The 20,803-nt window shown below is 40.6% G+C and overlaps 1 protein-coding gene across 12 annotated transcripts in view; it reads left to right on the top strand.

Annotated features, from left to right (window-relative positions):
* Window positions 1–20,803, top strand: part of LOC140195234 (uncharacterized) — a 665,367-nt gene that overhangs the window by 457,437 nt on the left and 187,127 nt on the right. For all 12 annotated transcript variants that reach the window (XM_072253281.1, XM_072253262.1, XM_072253330.1 and 9 more), the window contains one exon: window positions 12,075–12,213. In XM_072253281.1, the coding sequence (XP_072109382.1) occupies window positions 12,075–12,213 (139 nt within the window). The remainder of the gene's footprint in view (window positions 1–12,074; window positions 12,214–20,803) is intronic.

Here is a 20,803-nt window from a genome sequence, read left to right as displayed (position 1 = left end):
GTATTTTATGTTATCTCAATATTTAATAATACCTCCAGTACAACATGGAAAATGCATAGCTCTGCCTTTGCCTTGGATCCATCAAGCAGAGGAAAGGGCAGAATTAGATACAGCCAGTGGCAGAGAGAGGTGATGTTACCAGGCATGGCGAAGAGAAGCCTTATCCAGCACCATCACTGAGATTCACCAGAGGTACCTGCTCCAGTGGGTTCTGCATCTCACCAGAAAACTTTAAAAAATGGAACCTGAGGGGACTACGCATTCAATACCAGCCCTCTACACACAGTAACCACTTTAGTAGGTACGTCCTATACTTAATAAAGTGGCCAATGATCTTCTGCTGCTGTAGCCCATCCACTTCAAGGTTTGATATGTTGTGTTTTCAGCAATGCCCTTCTGCACACCACTGTTGTAACGCATGGCTATTTGAGTTACTATTGCCATCCTGTCCCCTTGAACCAGTCTGACCATCCTCCTCCGGCCTCTCTCATTAACAAGATGTTTTCAGCAATAGAACTGCCACTCACTGGATATTTATTTTTTTTTAATTTTTCACACCATTCTCTGTAAACTCTTGAGACTGTTGTGCATGAAAATCCCAAGAGATCAGCAGTTTCTGAGTTACTCAAACCACCCCATCTGCCACCAACAACTATTCCATGGTCAAAGTCACTTAGATCATATTTCTTCCCCATTCTGATGTCTGGTCTGAACAACATCTGAACCATGACCATGTTGCATGTTTTTATGCATTGAGCTGCTGCCACGTGATTGGCTGATTAAATATTTGCATTAATGAGCAGGTGTACAAGTGTACCTAATAAAGTGGCCACTGTGTGTATGTGTATGTTCCTTTGGCGCGAGCTGAATGTAACAGGTCCCTGAGTTCTTTCAACCCAATGGGCTTCAGCTTCATATGCTGCTGAAAGCTTTCAACCTGGATGCAACATTGAAGCCTTTCCACTGATGGAGATAGCAGTATTTTGCCCCAGTGCGCTCTCAAAGAAGAAATGCTAAATGTGCAACTTCCTAAAGTATTCTCTGCATCTGGAAGCTAATACAGGCTGATGCTTCAATGTCAATGAGCAGATATGTTGTACTGCATCAAATACCCCTGTGGTTATGGTGACAATCCGTACAAATAGAAGATTATTTATTTCTTATTTAGAGATACAGCACGGAACAGGCCCCGCCAGCCCAGTAAGTTACACTGCCCAACAATCTAGCTATTCAACCCTAGCCTAATCACAGGATAATTTACAATGACAAATTAATCTACTAACCGGTACATCTTTGGACTGTGAGATGAAACTGGGAGCACCCAGAGGCAACCCACGCACACACAGAAAGAATGAACAAGTTTTCTTACAGAGGATGCTGATATTGAACTCTGAACTCTGACACACCGAGCTGTAATAGCGTCGTGGTAGCGCGACGCTACTGTGCTGCCCTCATTATCATTTTGTTGTTAAGAATCTTTATGGCTTTCAGTCAAATAGATTCATTAAAGGTGTATTCAAGCATGAACAGTGATTGATATGTCAACATTTGTAAATTCCATACTGTAATATAACTGCCTATAACAATTACCATAAAAATGCTTCTGTGATTACTTGAATTTCAGTTATTCTCAGCATTCTCTTAAGCTGTTTAGCCATGCAATAGACCTGTTAGAGCTACACGTATTGCAATCAACTGCTGGAACTCTTTGTGTTGTTTAAAGTCTTCAGATGTCTATGTCAGTTTTTGCAATACTAGCAGCACATCTCTAAACTTGAGCAAATGAGTGCAAACACTTGTAATGCTCAGGTTCGATTGGCGGCGTTAGTGTAGGGGAAGACACTCTCTGGCCCGCCAAACATGTGAAATCTCATTTGTGTGGATGCTGTGTGATGTTTTCCCCAATTACAAATCAGTACCACGAAATAACAAACAGTATACCATATTCAATTAAACAATTTAACTTTATAATTCTTAATTTGACAAGAAGGTTAGTAATGAAAACTTTTGTAAAAGAAAAGGGCCCATTTTAATGAAACAGTCTAATGGGCACATTGGAGCTCACGATTTTCCTGTCCAGTCTCCATTGATTTCCCCCGGGTGTCATTGACTCCCAACCCTGTTCCAAGTCCACTTAGTCCTGGAGTCTACGACCTCTCCATTCTGGCATCTTCTCTGTCCATCTTCTGCTGAACCAAAGCCTGCCAATACCTCGCTCTTGGGCACACAAGAAAGAACAACACCCCTCTCGTTCCAAAACCTCCGGTATCTCGAGCCATAACCCAAACACTGCTGCTACAGAGGAACCATTGCAATAGCAGTGAAACCTTTCCCAGGGCGTTACACACTTCAGAACATCAGGCTAATGAGTGCAAGCACTTCAGAAAGGGTGGGTACCAAAGATCCTGCAATGGTAAAATTATGCACATTTTAGACATACTCAAAAGTGGACATCAGGAAGATGAATGTGAAGGTTTGATTTGGCGACATACTTGGGTGTGTTGATACAGTGGATACCTTACAATCTTGCATGAAGTGAATAAGACCTCAGCATGGGTAGGAATTCTCAACAAATAAAGGACTAATTATTTCAAACCAGACACTAGGTTGGATTGCCTTTTGCCTTATTGCATAATTGACTGTTGTTAGGTTTCTCAATGTCTTTGAAAAGACTACCTACACCTGTGGTGGCATCTGTTAGTCTCGCGAGACCGTGGATCTGCGCCTGGAAAGTCTTGCTTCAGACTGCCGTCTGTTGTGGCTGTAGAGTTCCACACAGGAGTGACAGTCTCGGCTGCAGCGACTGCACTTGAAGGCATTGTCCTCCAGTGTTGTCTTGGTGCTGTTTTTCCGACGAGTGCGCTTTTCTTCAGCAGCAAGCCTCAGCTTCTCTTCTCCTCTTTTTAGACCTCTGCGTAGTTCCAGCCTCCAGTGAAAGCGATTGCTTGCGATGTCCTTCCACCTCTCGACGTTCATTTTCAGTGACTTCATGTCTCTCTTGCAAACACCTTTGAAATGAAGATGGGGCCGCCCTTGTGCTCTCCTGCCGGAGGCCAGTTCCCGTACAGCAGGTCTTTTGGGATCCTCCCATCTGACATGCGGTGTACATGGCCCAGCCAGTGGAGACGACGTTGTTGGAGCAGGGTGAAGAGGCTGGGTATCTGGGCACGGGCCAGGACCTCATTGTTGGTGACTCAGTCAATCCACGTGATGTCCAGGATGCATCTCAGGCTGCGAAGGAGGAAGGCGTTGAGACGCCGCTCTTGTCTGTAGTAGAGGCTCCAGGTCTCGCTGCCGTAAAGCAGTGTGCTGAGGAGACAGGCCCTGTAGACTGCAACTTTGGTGTGCATCGTCAGCTTTCTGTTCTCCCAGGCTCCCTTTGTCAGCCTGGCGAATGTTGAGGCTGCTCGCCCGATCCTTCTGTTGATCTCGGGGTCTAAGGAGAGACTGTCCATGTTGGTGGAGGCAAGGTATGTAAACTCGTGGACTACCTCCAGCTCGTAGTTGTTGATGGTAATGGCAGGGGGGTGCTCAATGCCTTGGCCCAACACGTTGGTCTTCTTCAGGCTGATGGTCAAGCTGAAGTCCTGGCAGGCTCTTGAGAAGCTGTCCATGAGGCGTTGCAGTTGCTCTTCAGAGTGCGTTGCCAGTGTCTGCAAACAACATGTCCCTGATGAGTACTTCGCGAACCTTGGTTTTCGCTCTCAGCAGGACAGCCTGAACAGCCTCCCGTCCGATCTGGTGTGGAGGTAGACACCATCAGTTGATGTTCCAAAGGCGCACTTCAGCATGACTGCGAAGAAGATGCCAAACGGGGTGGGGGCAAGCACACAGCCCTGCTTCACACCGCTGCAGATGTTGAAGGCCTCCAAAGAAGAGCCGTCGACTGAACGACGCCCTTCATGTGTGTGTGGAATGACTTACACCTAAGCACATTTATTCATCAAGAATTGGTCTAGTCCAACTTAAAAAATACCACTGTGGAAGACACGAGCAGTGTGCCAGAAGTTGAAGGGTGTAACGGAAGAGAAGTGAGTACAGTTACTATTACAGAGGAGAAGGTGTTCAAGAAACTGAAAGACCAAAAGGTGCATAAGTCACCTTGACCTTGGCTAATTGGTAGGAGGCAGCAGGTGGGAATAAAAGGATCCTTTTCTGGTTTGCTGCCAGTGACGAGAGGTGTTCCACAGGGGTTGGAGTTGGGTCTGCTTTTTTTATGCTGTATATCAATGATTTAGATGATGGAAAGATGGCTTTGTTGCCAAGTTTGCAGATGATACGAAGATTGGTGGAGGGGCAGGTAGTGTTGAGGAAACAGGAAGGCTGCAGAAGAACTTAGACAGATTAGGAGAATGGGCAGGAAAGTGGCAAATGAAATACAATGTTGGAAGATGCATGGTCATGCACTTTGGTAAAATAAATAAATATACTGATTATTTTCTAAATGGAGAGAAATTCCAAAAATCCGAGATGCAAAAGGACTTGGGAGTCCTTGTGCAGAACACCCTGAAGGTTAACTTGCAGGTAGGGTTGATAGTGAGGAAGGCAAATGCCATGTTAGCATTCATTTCAAGAGTTCTTGAATACAAGAGCAGTGATGTGATGCTGAAGCTTATGAGGCACTGATGAGGCCTCACTTTGAGTATTGTGAACAGTTTTGGGTTTCTTATCTAAGAAAAGATGTGCTGGCATTGGGAGGGTTCGAGGAGGTTTACAAGGATGATTCCATGAATGAAAGGGTTATCATATGAAGAACATTTGATTGCTCTAGGCCCTTACTTGCTGCAGTTTAGAAGGATCTCACTGAAACTTTTCGAACGTTGAAAGGCCTAGACAGGGTAGATGTGGAAAGGTTGTTTCCCATGGTGTGAGAGTCTAGGACAAGAGGGCAGAGCATTAGCATTTAAAATAGCGATGCGGAGAAATTTCTTTTGTCAGAGGGTGGTGAATTTGTGGAATTCGTTATCACAGGCAATTGTGGAGGCCAGGTTGTTCGGTATATTTAAGGTGGAGATTGATAGTTTCTTGATTGGCCATGGCATTAAAAGTTTATGGGGATAAGGCTGGGGAGTGGGGCTGAGGAGAATAAAAAACAGGATCAGCCTCAGCCATGATTGAATGGTGGAGCAGACTTGGTGGGCCAAATGGCCTAATTCTACTCCTATGTCTTATGGTCATATCGATGCTGTGATGCACTTGCCACATGCTTCCTGACAAAATTATATTGCTGGCATTCGTGCAAAACTGAAAGCTGTTTGTGTTCAAGGAAACTGAGGCATGAATCATTGAAAGTTAGTATCAAACAATTAGGAAGACAGAAAGTATGTTGACATTTTATAGCAAAAGGATTTGAATTCAAAGGTAAAAAATTGCCATGTTTCAGTTATATGAAACTAACTGCAATATTGTCCACAGGTCTCATCTCCCCTTTACTAAGGAACTGTGATAAATGGCTTGTATCAAAGATTCACTGGACTGGTTCCTGGGAAGGCAGGTTTATTGTATGAGGAGACATTAAACTGGCCAGGCTTATGTTTGAGAAGAACAAGAGATGATCTCACTGAAAACTGTAACACCCTAGAGGGACTTGACAAAGTGGATGTAAAGAGAAGGTTAGGGTGACAAGTATAAAGGGCCACATTCTTAAAATAAAGAATTGGTCCTTCAGGATAGATTAACAAGAAACATCTTAGCCCAGAACAAAGTGAATCTTTGAAATTCTGTACCACAGGGGGCTGTGGAGGCTCGTTCACTGAGTATATTAGAGATCAGTATATTAAGGGAATTAAGAGATATACCCTGCAGAGTTAGTGGAAAAAAGTAGTGCTGAGGTAAAGAACCAGCCATGATCTTAACGTAACAGGTTGCAGAATAGTTCAACTATCAGAGGATATAATAAGTAAGATTTTCAGTGCAGAGCTAGAGGTTTAATGGATCTACAGAGAGGGGAACATACTTTGTCCTTTGTTATTTCCTCTTGTATCAGCCTGGTATGGAAATACCAATGTCCTTGAACAGAAAATACTACAAAATGGAATGGATATGACCCAGTCCATCACAGGTAAAACCCTCCCACTATTTACGATATCTACACAGGGCGCTGTCACAGGAAAGCAGCATCCATCATCAAAGACCCTCCCTCCCCACCCCCCCAGGCCATGCTGTTTTCTTGTTACTGACAACAGGAATAAGAATCAGAAACCACCAGGTTTTACCCCTCAACCATCAGGCCTCAATGCTGAATTGACTCGGTGACTGTGTCCTGCAAACATCAGTCCTCCTGGACGGGCTGAAACCCTGAACTAAAACTGTGGCTGTGGACTGACTTTCAGGGACTCTGTGCTTCATGTTCTGTGTGTTATTTGTTTACTTTTATTTGATTATTTGCCCTTTTTTTCATTTTTTCACATTGGATGTTTGACTATCTTTGTGTCATTTTTTTTGTGAATTTTATTGTGTTTCTTTGTCTTGTGGCTGCCTGCAAGGTTGTATATGGTGTACACACTTTGATAATAAATGTACTTTGAACTTTGAATATCCATCTTTCCTCCCTCCAAACCAAAGCCGATCGTATCAGTGTCATTAGGACCAAGCGCAGTTTTATCTTGCTAATATCTAAAAGGCATTCAAAAATTGCAAAGTACGAAAGGTTCAAAGGTTCATTTATTATCAAAGTATGTATGCAGTGTACAGCTCTGAGATTTTTCTTCTCTAGATAGCCACAAAACCAAAAAAAACATCGAAGTCAGTTCAGAGAGAAACAGCAAATTCACCCCACTCCCGGCACAAAAAGGAGCAACAACACCATGGTGACTCTTCCCTAAACCCCCTCCCCCGCACAAAACACAACAAGAACATCAGCCTCCAAATCCTCCTCTCCTCACACAGAAAACTAACAAAAAAATGCAACAAGAACATCAAACCTCAGACTCTCCTCCCCCTGCACAAAACGCCACAAGGCATTTACTGAAAATATCTGGTATGAATAATAATAACCTTGATGGAGTTTGTCAAAATAGTGTGGAGAGTTTTCAAATATATTTCAAAATTCTTCTTTAAGCTCTAGCAACAAGTGCACCTACAAAGTGATGCACCATTAGGTACTGCTCAAAGTCCTTTGTAATGACTACATTATCTCCAACATCTGGTAATTGTTCAGTGGTAAACTTCAGAACTTGATTCTTTATCAAAATAGCAAAAAAAGTACGTAGAAGCTTGTAGGCTTACTGCTCTAGACATCTGAATTCAAAAATCTAGACTGACACTTCAGTACTGAGGAAGTAGTAACTTTCATAGGAGACTTTGAACTTCAAGTAACATAGATTTTTTTTGTCACCAAATCCAGGAAGGAATACTTCAGTATATACCAATGTTTATCACAAAATATGCATTATTAATAATACATTATCTGGTCATTACCAGATTGTTGTTTGTTCTGCACAAGTTGTCTTTTACAACTCCAACTATACAGCTTTAACAACTCACCGGCTGTAAAGCACTTTGCACTAACAAGACCTTATGAAAGGCATAGTATTAAAGCAGACATTTCTTTCTTTAACCAGTAGTGACATTTTAAGACCTCCATCTTGACCACTTTGAATAATGTTTGTTACCTAAAGTACACTGAAGGAATCTTCTTTGTTCTTTTCCTCTGCATTTTACTTTCTATTTTATGAATAAATCCAGCTTTACAGCCAGTGAAAGGGAAAAATGCATATACAAACACCATTAACTGAAAGTTTGGAAGGAATTGTTTCACTATTTCAAACTCTAATGCTTCTTGCAGCTGTTAAAAGTTGTTAGAACATCCATCTATGAAGCTGGAAATTGTAATAATTTATAGAATTGATTGTTTGAAGCTGTGTTTTGTAGCCCCTTGTGGAAAGGCAGAAATAGACATATTATTGATTAAATTTTGTAGCCATACTTTTGAGATAATTTTCACCTCTCATCTGTATGCTGCTGACAATAGTTCTGTTCATATCAAATAACTCATTACTTGTCTACCCAGGGGACAAAGGGGAGTCCTGCTTCCTGTATATTCACTTCAGTCACAATCTATTGAAATAATTGTTCCAGTTACACATGCTCATACTGCAGCTTTTCTCAAGCAATTCAAAAGCTTCAAAAGTTTGTTCCCTATGTTATTTCAAACAACAAAGTTCTATTTTAACATTAATTGATTGCATGTCTGCTCTAATATGCCTGACTCAATAATGAATGATCTCATTATTCATTGAAACATACTTTTGAAGAATAAGCCTGGTAATTTATCAGCATGTACAGCTGGATTTCCTGGAATGCTGTAGTGCCATCATAGACTAACTGTTAATTGCTATATGTTACCATTACCATTAATTGAATAACAATGACAGTTGTTATTGTTTTGCAATTTAATTTAATATTAAATCAATTTTTCAAGAATAACTTATGTTGAGAAAATCATATCTTGAAACAACTATTGATATTAGATCTTATTAGTCAAATAATAAAATATTGCAGCATGGAATGAGATTATTCGAATTATATGTGTGCTAATTGTTTTGTCCAATCAACCTGCCCCTTTCCTAGTATATATTTTATATATAATAAATAATATCTATTTTTTCTTTTATGCAAATGTTTATTTGCTTACTTTTTGAAAGTAATTACAGAATCTGTAGCAACACTAAGTGTTGCTTTGACCCCAGCATCTGCAGATTATTTTGTGATTACAGAATCTGTTTCAGCTATTGTTGTCCTAAGCAAAACCTCTCATAATCTGTTTCTTTATTGACTGATACTAAATATTTTATTGAAAGGTATGTCAGAGTTTCACTTGGCTATGTTGGCCACAGCTCTCTCAAATCCAGCATTAGCCACCATATGTTTATGGAGTAGACTAAGGCAACAAGTTTAGGTGTATTTGTGTCCTCTCTATTGCCTAGTTTGATGCCAGGTTGTCAAACTGATCTTGTTGTCAATGGTTTTGCTTGACAACAGGTGCAGGTCAGATCTCTTAAGGCAGCGAGTTCTTTCCTTGAAGGACAATAATAAACCATATGAATTTAATGAGAATCCAATACTTCAGCATAATTAATAATACCAATGCTTTTATTTTAGAAACTTTATTTTAAAATTGGGATTTGTACTCTTTTTTAATCAAAAATTCAGTTTAGACTTGTAAGATAAACAAATTGCCACTAAGCCCATTAGTTACTGACTTACCAAGCAGTGAAAACCATACTTTATCAAAAAAATTTTATGATCTTTATTTTTTTGAAAACATTAGTTTTTTTGAACACTTCTCATAACAGGATCTCTAAAGCCTAAAACATGCTCTACAATTGGTAAATTAGTTTATTATTTGTCACATGTTGTGATACAGTGTAAAACTTGTCTTGCCTACATGTGACAAATAATGCTTCGTTGTAATGAATGGACATGCATTGAGGTATAGTGCAAGGTAAAACAAAGGAAGTGCAGAATAATGTGTGTCAGCTATAAAGAAAATACAGTGCTGGTAGACAATAAGGTGCAATGTCATTACAAAGTCTATCTTATCATATGAAGGAACCATCCATAATCTTATAACAGCAAGGTAGAAGCTGTCTATGAGCCTGGTGGTACATGCTTTCAGTTTTTTGTATCTTCTGCCCAATGGGGAGGGGATGGGGAAAAAGGGAGACCATCCGGCATAGGTGTGTCTTTGATCATGCAGGCTGCTTTACCAAGGCAGTGAGAAGTATAGACAGAGACCATGGTGGAAATAGCATTTCTATCAACTTGATAGAAAGTACCATATATTCCATCTAGGTAGCCTCCAACCTGATGGCATGAACATTATTTCTCCTACTAGTAATTTTTTTCTTTTCCCCTTCTCCTTCCCTCTTCTTCACCCCACTCTGGCATCTTACCTCTTCTGCTCACCTGCCTATCACTTTCGCCTGGTGGCCCCTCCTTCTTCCCTTTCTCCCATAGTTTTCCCACCCTCCGGGCTTCATCTATCACCTTCCAGCTTGTCCCCCCAACTTTTTATTCTGGTGTCTTCCCCCTTTTGTTCCAGTCCCAATGAAGGGTCTCGGCCCAAAATTCTGGATTTCCAGTATCTCCAGAATCTGTTGTATTTATATTAGAAAGTGATTTAGAGGAGGACAATAGTATGTTTCTGTGTAGTATTGTAATGGTTGGGTGATTAGGAACTGGATGAAATAGAAAGAATAGACTAAGGAAGAAACAACAGCTTCTAGAAAGCTATCATTATTGAAATGTCATTCTGGATATGTTATACCATGTCAAACTGCCACACCTCATGTGACTGAGCATGTTGTTTAATATGAAATGTTTTATATGCTGTAGTTAGACGTCTAGTCCTTCATCCTTTATGAAAAACAGTTGAATGTTTTAGGTAAGAAAAATGATGGAAGAGGAAAAATACTAAATTAATATGGGGTGAAAATAAGACCAGAAATATGAAAGTTTGAAAGCATTGTGTATACTTCCACATTTTATTCTACACTGTTTTGATTTAGATATTGTTGCACTGTTTGGGATAAATATTTCACTTGTAAAGCTCCTACGTCCCTATTGGCAATTTAAAAATAGATCATCAGTTTTGGTGGAGGAAACGCTTCCAGCCTTTTTTTTATTATTAAACAATTATTAAATAAAATTATTAAACAATGTTACTGTTTAAGTTGTTGATTCGAGTCGCTGCCCTCAGAGGGGCCACTGGTTTGAGTCACTTCCCTCAGAGGGACTGCTGGATCAAGTTGCTTTCCTCAGAGGATCCACTGGTTTGAATTGCCCTCGGAGAGGCTGCTGTGTCCCAATGCTCTTGGAGATGTTATCAAAACTCTGAGGTTTGTGGATTGGTCTGTAGTTCAAACTAACTGTAGTTCATATTGGATTCTTTCAGTTCTATGTTTTTTTTTTATGTTCTTGCCCATTCTTGCTTGTTGCCGATTGGTGGGCTGAGGGTTTAGGGTTTGATGTTCTTATTATTTCTCCATGTGGGTGATCTGTTAGTTTTGTGCAAGGGAGGGTGGGGGGGTGTTGGGATTTGTGAGTTTTTGTTTCTTTTTCTTTTTATGCGGGAGGGATTGATGTCTTTCTTTCAACTATTTCTATGGTTTTCTATATTTTATGGCTATCTGGAGAAGACAAATCTCAGAGTTGTATTCTGCATACATAAAGAAAATGAACCTTTGAAGCTTTGAAGTATCTTCACCATGCACAGTTGGAGCAGGTGGTGAATTAATCAAAGAAATACAGTGATAAGTGGGTATAACTTGAATCGATATTGAACCAATGCAAGAAAGTGTGGTAGTGAATGGGATGAGGATAGTTCAAAACTGAACAATATAGATAAGGTGCAATGTAATAGAAAAGGACAAGGAAAGACAAGTTCACCAAAATAAGGGATCTAGAAATATACTGGCAGAAATGTTAGTAAATAATTTAATGGATTCTTGGGTGAAAACCATTAAATGCCTGTTTGAACCCTTGGAGTTCATATCTATATCTTCTTCAAGATATGGATTGCTAAATTTACCTTTTTATAAATTCCTAAAAAAATTTGGAGTATTTCTTTTTAAGGCATAGTGACTCTTGGAATTGTTAGCAAGCTGCAGATGTGGGAAACTTTGGCTGTGATATCAAATCAACAATTGGAATATTTCGAGTAGAACAGTGTTTTTACATGTTGGATATCGATAAAGTGGAGACTTTTTCCTTTGGTTCTGGAATTAGTGCCAAAGAATCAGCAATTTAAGGTTCTCATTGAGAATGATAGAAGGACTCCTTTATCTGCAGACTGTTGCAGTATAGAATTTGTTACCAATCAAGCTTACCAGTGTACTCTTTTAAACCGAAACTTTGCCACACAAAGGTGGAATTTAATATGAATTGCTCTAGCAAAAAGGTTGCACAGACATAATGAAATATCTAGTCTTATTTGTGCCCCAAACTTCTGCAGGCTGATAATTGTGAACTATTTCTTTGCACTGTTTCCAAGCAACCTTCAATACCTAATCACCAACATTAAATACTGTCCTTGGTCATGTATGAAAATGCTATTCTTGCTATTTACCCAGACAAGAACAAGAGGAATTGAGAAATGAACTGAATATGATAAAGCAACAGCAGGAAATCCTGGACCACCATGATGACAGTCAAAGCACTATGATGGAACTGGGAAACACCAAAGATCAGATCCAAACTCTACGGCAGCAGGTAATCAATTATCAGATCTGAGCGTGAAATGCTTGCAGTTCAAGGAAAGTAAATCTGTATGGATACACAACAGAATATAGAGTCATTGAAAAGTACAGCACAAAAGCAGACCCCTTGGCCCATCTGGTCCATGCCGAAACCTTTTAAACTGTCTGCTCCCATCTACCTGCACTGGGACCACAGCCCTCCATACCCCTATCGTCCATGTACCTATCCAAACTTTGCTTAAACGTTGAAATCATGCTCGCATGCACCACTTGTGCTGGCAGCTTGTTCCACACTCTCATGGCCCTGTATTCTCTCACAAATATGTATTTATTTTGGCTAATTCATGGTCATTCTTTTTTTAATGTGCTCTTGCTTTAGTGATTTTGTCTATTTTGTCAGTTTCTCACTTGCAACAGAAAAATCTAGGGCACTACATTAATTTACTAATTAACTTATGGAGATCTTAATAACAGTAATATCAAATATGAATGATAAGTGATAAAGTGTGAAATTATATGCAGGTTATTTCTGTTTGTGGTAAACTTCTAGATTCCATATAGTGGTTGAAATGAATAAAGTCCTAGAAAGACACAGAACAAGCTGAGACAATCAGAATGGGGAATAGATAACAACTTTTCCCTCAGCAAATGTTTACAATGGTACTGAAGCTGAGAGGGATGAGAAAAAATTATATACAGATCCAGTCTTCAGAGTATTTATGTGTTTAATGCCAAATCTCACTCATCGATTGCATAATAAGCGTGATTTAATGTGAAATTCATGCAATTTACTTGCAAAGATAAAAACAGATGCTGACAGTTAAAACATTCAAATAGCAAAAGTAACAATGATTATTTTGTGCCTGAAAATAAATCCGTATTACAAATTCCTTCAGTGAAAACTGGATGAGCAGATAATCTTAGTATTGAATTTCAGACTTCTTTGAAACCAGATGGGGAGAAGAAGGTATAGTCTGACTAAGGAGGTTTTCATAATCAATACTGCGCAAAATATATTTGACTGGTTTTTACAGTAATATTCAGAAAGAATTTAAACTTCAAAAAGTATTTAAAAGATCTGAGCACTTTTATGATAATTTATATTTTTCATATGCATAAAATCCACCATAAATGTTGTACTTTATACTTTATTGTCGCCAAACAATTGATACTAGAACGTACAATCATCACAGCGATATTTGGTTCTGCACTTCCCGCTCCCTGGATTACAAATCAATAGTAAATATTAAAAATTTAAATTATAAATCATAAATAGAAAAATGGAAAGTAAGGTAGTGCAAAAAAACGGAGAGGCGGGTCCGGTTATTTGGAGGGTATGGCCCAGATCTGGGTCAGGATCCGTTCAGCAGTCTTATCACAGTTGGAAAGAAGCTGTTCCCAAATCTGGCCGTACGAGTCTTCAAGCTCCTGAGCCTTCTCCCGGAGGGAAGAGGGACGAAAAGTGTGTTGACTGGGTGGGTCGTGTCCTTGATTATCCTGGTAGCACTGCTCCGACAGTGTGCGGTGTAAAGTGAGTCCAAGGACGGAAGATTGGTAGTAATATTTGCATGTTATGCACCATTAGCCCTTGCTTTTAATTTATTTTCAAGCTAATAAGACATCAAAACAGCTTGTCTTTAGGTAAGACATCTGTCCTTGACCACTATGCAATAGTGCAGCATGGTATGGCAAGTGCACTGCAGTGGACAGGAAGGTTCGATAATAGACAGTCAAACTACCCAGTGCATCGCTGGCACCAACCTACCCATCATCAAGGACACTTATACGGAAAAGTGCCAGCAAAAGGCTAGTAAAATCTTGAAGGGTTTCACCAACCCTGCTCATGGACTGTTTGTCTCACTCCCAACTGGGAGTCAGCTACGTGGCATCCACGCCAGGGCCACCAGACTCAAAAATAGTTACCTTCCCCAAGCAGTAAGTATGATCAACACCTCTGTCTACTAACAGACCCCCCCCCCGCCCCCCCCACCACCACATCTACTTTATCATTTCCTGTCAGAGTCACTTTATTTACAGATGCTCATGTGCCTAATGTTACTTTATGGATATAATATCAATCTATGTATATAAGCTACCTTATGTATTTATATTTATTGTGTGTTTTTATTATTATGTGCTTTATCTTATCATGTTTTTTGTGCTGCATCAGATCCAGAATAACAATTATTTCATTCTCTTTTACACTTGTGTACTGGAAATTACATTAAACAATTTTAAATCTTGAATCACATGTATACTGGCTAGTGTAGGTTTTACTTTTCCATTCTTGACTTTGACCACTTCACTACCTGCATTAAAAGGGGTGTCACAGACATGTCACAAACAAACTGATGGAGTAACTCAGTAGGTGTCATGATTCGGTCCGTGAAGTCCATATTCTGGTTCACGGTCCGGTCCATCGACCCTTGCTCCAGGTTTTCCTGTCTACCCTGTTTCTGTTCTTGGTGAGCTCTAATTGAGCCAGCTGATGCTCGTTGGGGCTGGCTGCATAAATACCATCAGAGACCAGGGTGTGGCTGCTGGATTGTTCTTGCCCTTACTCCTTGTATCCCTTCCTCTGCCCTCTGTTTCATCGCCTGAAGCCCTACCTTGTCTTGCCGATAACTCTCGCCTTGCCTGAAGTTCTGGTCTCACCTTGCTTTGCCAGCAGCCTTGCCTTGTCTTGCTGGTAACTCTCACCTCACCTGAAGTTCTCGTCTCTCCTTGCAATGCCTGAAGCCTTGCCTTGCCTTGCCTTGCTGATAACTCTCGCCTCGTCTCGCCTGCAGTCTTGTCCTGGAGCCACCCTGTACCTAGCTCCCTTCCTGTCCCTTGCCTCCGCCCAGGTAAGCCAGGACGTCTTGCCGTTACCTGCAGTTGGTTCTGTCCCTTCCTGTCCCTTGCCTCCGTCAGGTAAGCCAGGCCATCTTGCCATTACCTGCAGTTGATTCTGTCCCTTGCCTCCGTCGGGTAAGCGAGGCCATCTTGCCGTTACCTGTGGTTGGTTCTGTCCCTTCCTGTCCCTTGCCTCTGTCGGGTAAGCCAGGCCGTCTTACCGTTACTTGCGGTTGGTTCTGTCCCTTCCCGTCCCATGCCTCCGTCGGGTGGTGATCCGCGCCCTGCCCAGGAGGAGCCTGCCTAGCCTCAAGCCTGAAGACCCCAGCCTCTTGCCAAGCCTCGTCTCTAGCCTCTAGCCTGAAGACTCCAGCCTCCTGCCTCCTGCTAAGCCTCGCCTCTAGCCTCAAGCCTGAAGACTCCAGCCTCGTCCTGCCTGCCTGCCTGCCAAGCCTCGTCCTTGCCTAGTTCTGGGGTCCGAGCCAGAGGCAAGACCCAGGTACTGGGTCCTTGTCCAGTCTCTGGCTCGGAGTCCAAGCCCGGGCTCCTAGCTCTCTTGTCCAGTCCTGTTCCGGGTTCCCGGTTTTCGTGTCCATGTCCTTGCCCTCAGCCTGTATCCTAGTCCTGTCCCTAGTACTTCAGTGTCTGTGTTTTGCACTTGGGTCCGTTCCCAGCCACCGCCTTATGATAGTAGGTCAGGATTTGTCTGTGGAGTTGATGTTTCAGATCAAGGCCCTTTATCAGATCCTGATGCAAAGTCTTGACCAAAATTATCAGTGATCCCTCTGCCTCCAGACATGCTGCCTGACCCACTGAGTTCCCCCAGCAGTTTGATTATTTTTTTGCATTGCAAACTGCCTCTCTAACTTTCTAGCTAAAAATTACCTGTAACGAAACATTGTGAAGACCAACCTTTTGACTTCCACTCTCACTACAAATTCCATTCTCAGGCTGTTAATCCCATTCAGTATAGACATACGAAATATAGCTGCAATACATATTTTAGAAATGAATGATTAAGCTGAATCTTGTATTCTTTCCATCAGTAATATTGTTGAATTCCTGACCTGTAATATTAGTCTCTGCTTTACCTCAACCCATTTGCTGCTACCCATTCTTTTATAATTTCAGTTCAATTATTATAACATTCTCAAGATCTGCTTTGGTTCCACCCTGCTGCTTGGACTCTAACCTTTGAGTTCTATTCTCTGATCAACTCATAGTCAATATGTTATATCATAGTCATGAACACTGATAAAATATCATTCACCATATCTCCAATTTACAGTGTTCATCCTTGTGTTCACATTCCTTTCTTTCTGATTCTCTCCCACGAAATAACCATCTGAGAACTCGCCTCCATGGACTCTGTCAATACTCCTCGCTGCCTCACTAAAGCAGCCAACATAATCAAAGTCCCTCCCCATCCCCAGAAACTCTGTCTTCTCCCCTCTCCCATTAGGCAGAAGATACAGAAGCCTGAGAGCACATACCACTGGGCTCAAGGACAGCTTCTACCCTGCTGTAATAAAACCATTAAATGGTTCCCTGATACGATAAAGTGGATTTTTAACCTCACAATCAACCTCATTATGATTTTGTACCTTATGTTTACCCTTTCTCTGCAGCTGTTATGCTTTATTGTGCATTGTTATTGTTTTACTTTGTTCTGCCTAAGTACACTGTGTAATGATTTGATCTGTATGAACTGTATACAAGACAAGCTTCTCACTGAATAGATACATGTGACAATAATAAACCAACTCCAATCCCAATTCAATTTCCATCTCCCACTTTTATGGAGAAAGGAGATAAAAGGAAAATTCCACAATTGGCTTATTAGTTACCTCAGAACTCACCCTCTTCCCTGCCCCCCACCAACTAGAGCCTGTGTGGCTACCTAGCCATGAGCTACTACCTATGAGAGAGATTGTGTCCAGTAGTTCACACAAATAACACCCAAATATTTCATGAGGCAATGTTGATTGGCTAATAATTACAGCCTGCTCTGATAACTGTAAGTCATTTTGCATTAAATACTTAGAATAAACATAATATTACAAATTCAGTGATAGAGAAGTTCATTCCTAATAAATAGTAAGCAATTTGTTTATGATAGGCTATATTGAAAGAAACATTGAAAATTAGGACTGTTCTTTTTAAGAGACTAAATTTTTGGAGACAATTTTTAGTTGGGAAGCTGTAACATTATAGTATCTGAGTAATAGAATTATGTAATATAAGGGTCCCTCTGCACATAAATATGCAACAATGTTTTTTATAATTGTGAAAAGCTGAGTTTCCTTTTAATTTCTGCTAAATTTAGAGCAATAAGTTCAATAAAATGCATTGGTAATATCTATCATTGTCAATCATTGGTCTTACGTGGTACTAACATGACTTTCCAGAAGAAACTGGCAATCCTTAAAAACCCACTGATGTATTCAAAAATTGTTAATTATCCAGGACTAACTTCTATTCATTTTTCCTGAACTTCACTGCACACCTATCCCAAGTATAGGCACCACAACAGAATCAGAATCAGGTTTAATATCACCGGCATACATTATGAAATTTGTAGTTTGTAGAGGCAGTATGTAGCAACATATAGTAATAAAAATTATAAATTAAAATATGAAGTACATATTTAAAATATATTAAATACGTAGTGCAAAATGAGAAGGAAAAAATACTGAGATAGTGTATTGAGATAGTTCATTCTTCATTCAGAAATCTGATGGCAGAGGGGGAGATGCTGTTCCTGAAATGTTGAGTGTGTGCCTTCGGGGTCCTGTACCACCACCTTGATGGTAGCATTAAGTAGAGCGTACGTCGTGGATGATGGGGGTCCTTATTGATGGATGGCGCTTTTTTGAGACATTACCTTTTGAAGGTGTCCTGCATGCTGAGTAACTGGTCCCCATGATGGAACTAGCTAAGTTTACAACTTTCTGCAGCTTTTTCATATTTCATACAGTGGCACTGCCATGCAAGACAATGATGCATCAGTTAGAATGCTTTCCATGGTACATATGTAGAAATTTGCAAGTGTCTTTACCAATTTTTCACAAACTCCTAATGTAATATAGCTGCTTTGTTGTACCTTCTTTGTAATTGCATCAATATGTTGGGTCCAGAATAGATCCTCAGAGATGTTGACACCCAGGAACTTGAAACTGCTCCCCCTTTCCAATTCTGATCCCTCAATGAGGACTGGTATGTGTTCTCTCGACTTCCCTTTCCTGGTCCACAGTGAATTTACTGGTCTTACTGACGTTGAGTGTAAGGTTGTTGCTGCAACCCCAATCAACCAGCTGATCTATCTCACTCCTGTACACCTCCTCATCACTATCCAAGATTATGCCAACATTAGCTGTGTTGTTGGCAAATTTATAGCTGGTGTTTGAGCTGTGTCTAGCCACACAGTCGTGGGTGTAGAGAGAGTAGAGCAGTGGGTTAAACATGCATCCTAGAGGTGCACCAGTGTTGATTATCAGTGAGGAGGAGAAATTATTTAAGTGGTCTTCTGGTGAGGAGGTCAAAGATTCAGTTGCAGAGACCTACGTTTTGGAGATGCTTGATTAGAACTCAGGTTATGGCTGTGCTGAATGCTGGAGTGCAGCCAATAAACAGCAGCCTTTTGCAAGTATTGCTATTGTCCAGATGATCCAAGGACAAGGGAAGAGCCATTGAGATTGCGTCCGCTGTAGACCAATTGTGGCGATAGACAAATTGCAGCAGGTCTGGGTTATTGCTTAGGCAGAAGTTGCCATGACCAACCTTTCAAAGCAATTCATCACAGTAAATGTGAGTGCCACTGGCTAATAGTCATTGAGACAGCTTACCAAGCTCTTTTTGGGCACTGGTATGATTGTCACACTTCTGAAGCAGGTGGGAACCTCCGACTGCAGCAGTGAGAGATTAAAGATGTCCTTGTACATTCCCGACCGCTGATAGGCGAAGGTTTTCAGAGCCTGGACACACAAGATGTGCCAACAAAAATACTATGATATAGGTTTACTTGCCACACCTGAAGATTGATGTTACTCTGCCATCTTATAAAGCTATTTAGTGTTTTAAACATTTTGTCAAGTTTTTAATCAATTCTGTAAACAATAAAGCATGGGACTGGTGATATGAGGAGAAGTGAGTTACTATAGATAATGCTGGGGTTGCCTATTGTGTCCAGTGCTCCAGTGCTCCTGACGCAGGGAACCCCTTCGTCGAACATCTCTGATCCATCCGCCAAAAGCGGAACTTCACAAGAGCCAAACATTTTAATTTCTGTTCTGACATGTTGGGCCACGGCCTTCCTTTGTGCCACCCTCAGGGTGAAGGAGCCACACTTTGTTTCTGTCTGGGTAGCCTCTGACCTGATGGCATGACTATTAATTTCTCCTTCTGGTTTAAAAGAAAATCCCCCACCCTGCTCTTTTCTTCTGTTCCCTACTCCTGCCTCTTACCTCTTCTTAGTTGCCTATCACCTCCCCCGATGCCTCTCCTCCTTCCTTCTCCTATGGTCTGCTCTTATCTCCTATCAGATTCCATCCTCCCCAGCCCTTTATTTCCATGGATGCTGACTGATCTGCTGAGTTCCTCCAGCATTTTGTATGTGTTGCTTTAGGTTTCCAGCATCTGAAGAATTCCTCATGTTTATCTTTACACAGATGTCCAAGTAACACCAATTGTACACAGGGAGGATCAATGTGAGAATTTCCAGGTTTAACAGAAGAAATGTCAGCTCGGGAGATGATGACTAACTATGTTTTTCCTCTTTGGCCCTTCATCCATTTCCACTAATATCACATGTCCATGATAACTAGTGCACAGAGAATAAAACCAAATGCTGCTTGGAAGCCAGTAGCAAAATCAGACCAGTCAGGACTCTGTAAAGGGTTAAAGCTGGCTGTGATTTTGTAGCAGAGGGGAAAAAAAAGAATATGCAAATGATCAGAAGAATGCTGGTTGAGGAAAAGCCTGCTGAAAGTATAGGAGAGCTACATCTGTGACACAGTCACAACTAACATAGTGTTAACATGGCAATTTCAAGGATAATTTAAAGGGAAACGCAAATAAAGAGTGATAGAGTTGCAAAGGTCAAATAGTAATTTCTTTGTCAAATCTTTGGAATGCATATTAATGTGTAGGTGTACAGGCTGAAGGACTTGATTAATGTTGAGAAACCCAGATAGATATGATGTTTATTTGTCAGTGATGTTTTAACACAGCTAAAACTGTGTTAAAACATCACTGACAAATAAACATCATATGGTTTATGGTTATCCTAACCAATTAGTATCTGTATGCATTATAATGATCCTCCATTGGGAACAGGTTCTCTCTATTCACTTGGTTTTAGATTTTTCTTGATAGAACACATCTATCAAGGCTTTTTAAAGGAGAATATCCCACCTACTTCTTCCACCCACATAATTAAATGATGGATCTATTCCTGCACCTTTACTAAATCTTCACAGCCTTCTTGAAGCACAGTCTTCAGAAATAAACGTGATACCTCAGTAATGCCAACCCAGGATGTTATAAAGGTTTAACCTAGTTCCCTTTCTTTTCTCTTATAAAAGGTTTTTATTAAAACCCCAGAATTCCCTTTTTTCCATCTACGTTTGTACTTTATCAATCTATTACCATCTTCAAAGATTTTTGTACATATGCATCCAGGTCTTTCTGTTAGAATTCTATTTTTATTGTATTATCTATCCTTATTCTTCCCAACAAAATTTAATTATTTAGGGATAGAGCACAGAATA

The sequence above is a fragment of the Mobula birostris genome, chromosome 1, assembly GCF_030028105.1.
Source record: "Mobula birostris isolate sMobBir1 chromosome 1, sMobBir1.hap1, whole genome shotgun sequence".
In the NCBI taxonomy this organism is placed as follows: Eukaryota; Metazoa; Chordata; class Chondrichthyes; order Myliobatiformes; family Myliobatidae; genus Mobula; species Mobula birostris.
The sequence above is the reverse complement of the archived record's forward strand: the minus strand, read 5'-3'. Positions and strand labels throughout refer to the sequence as shown.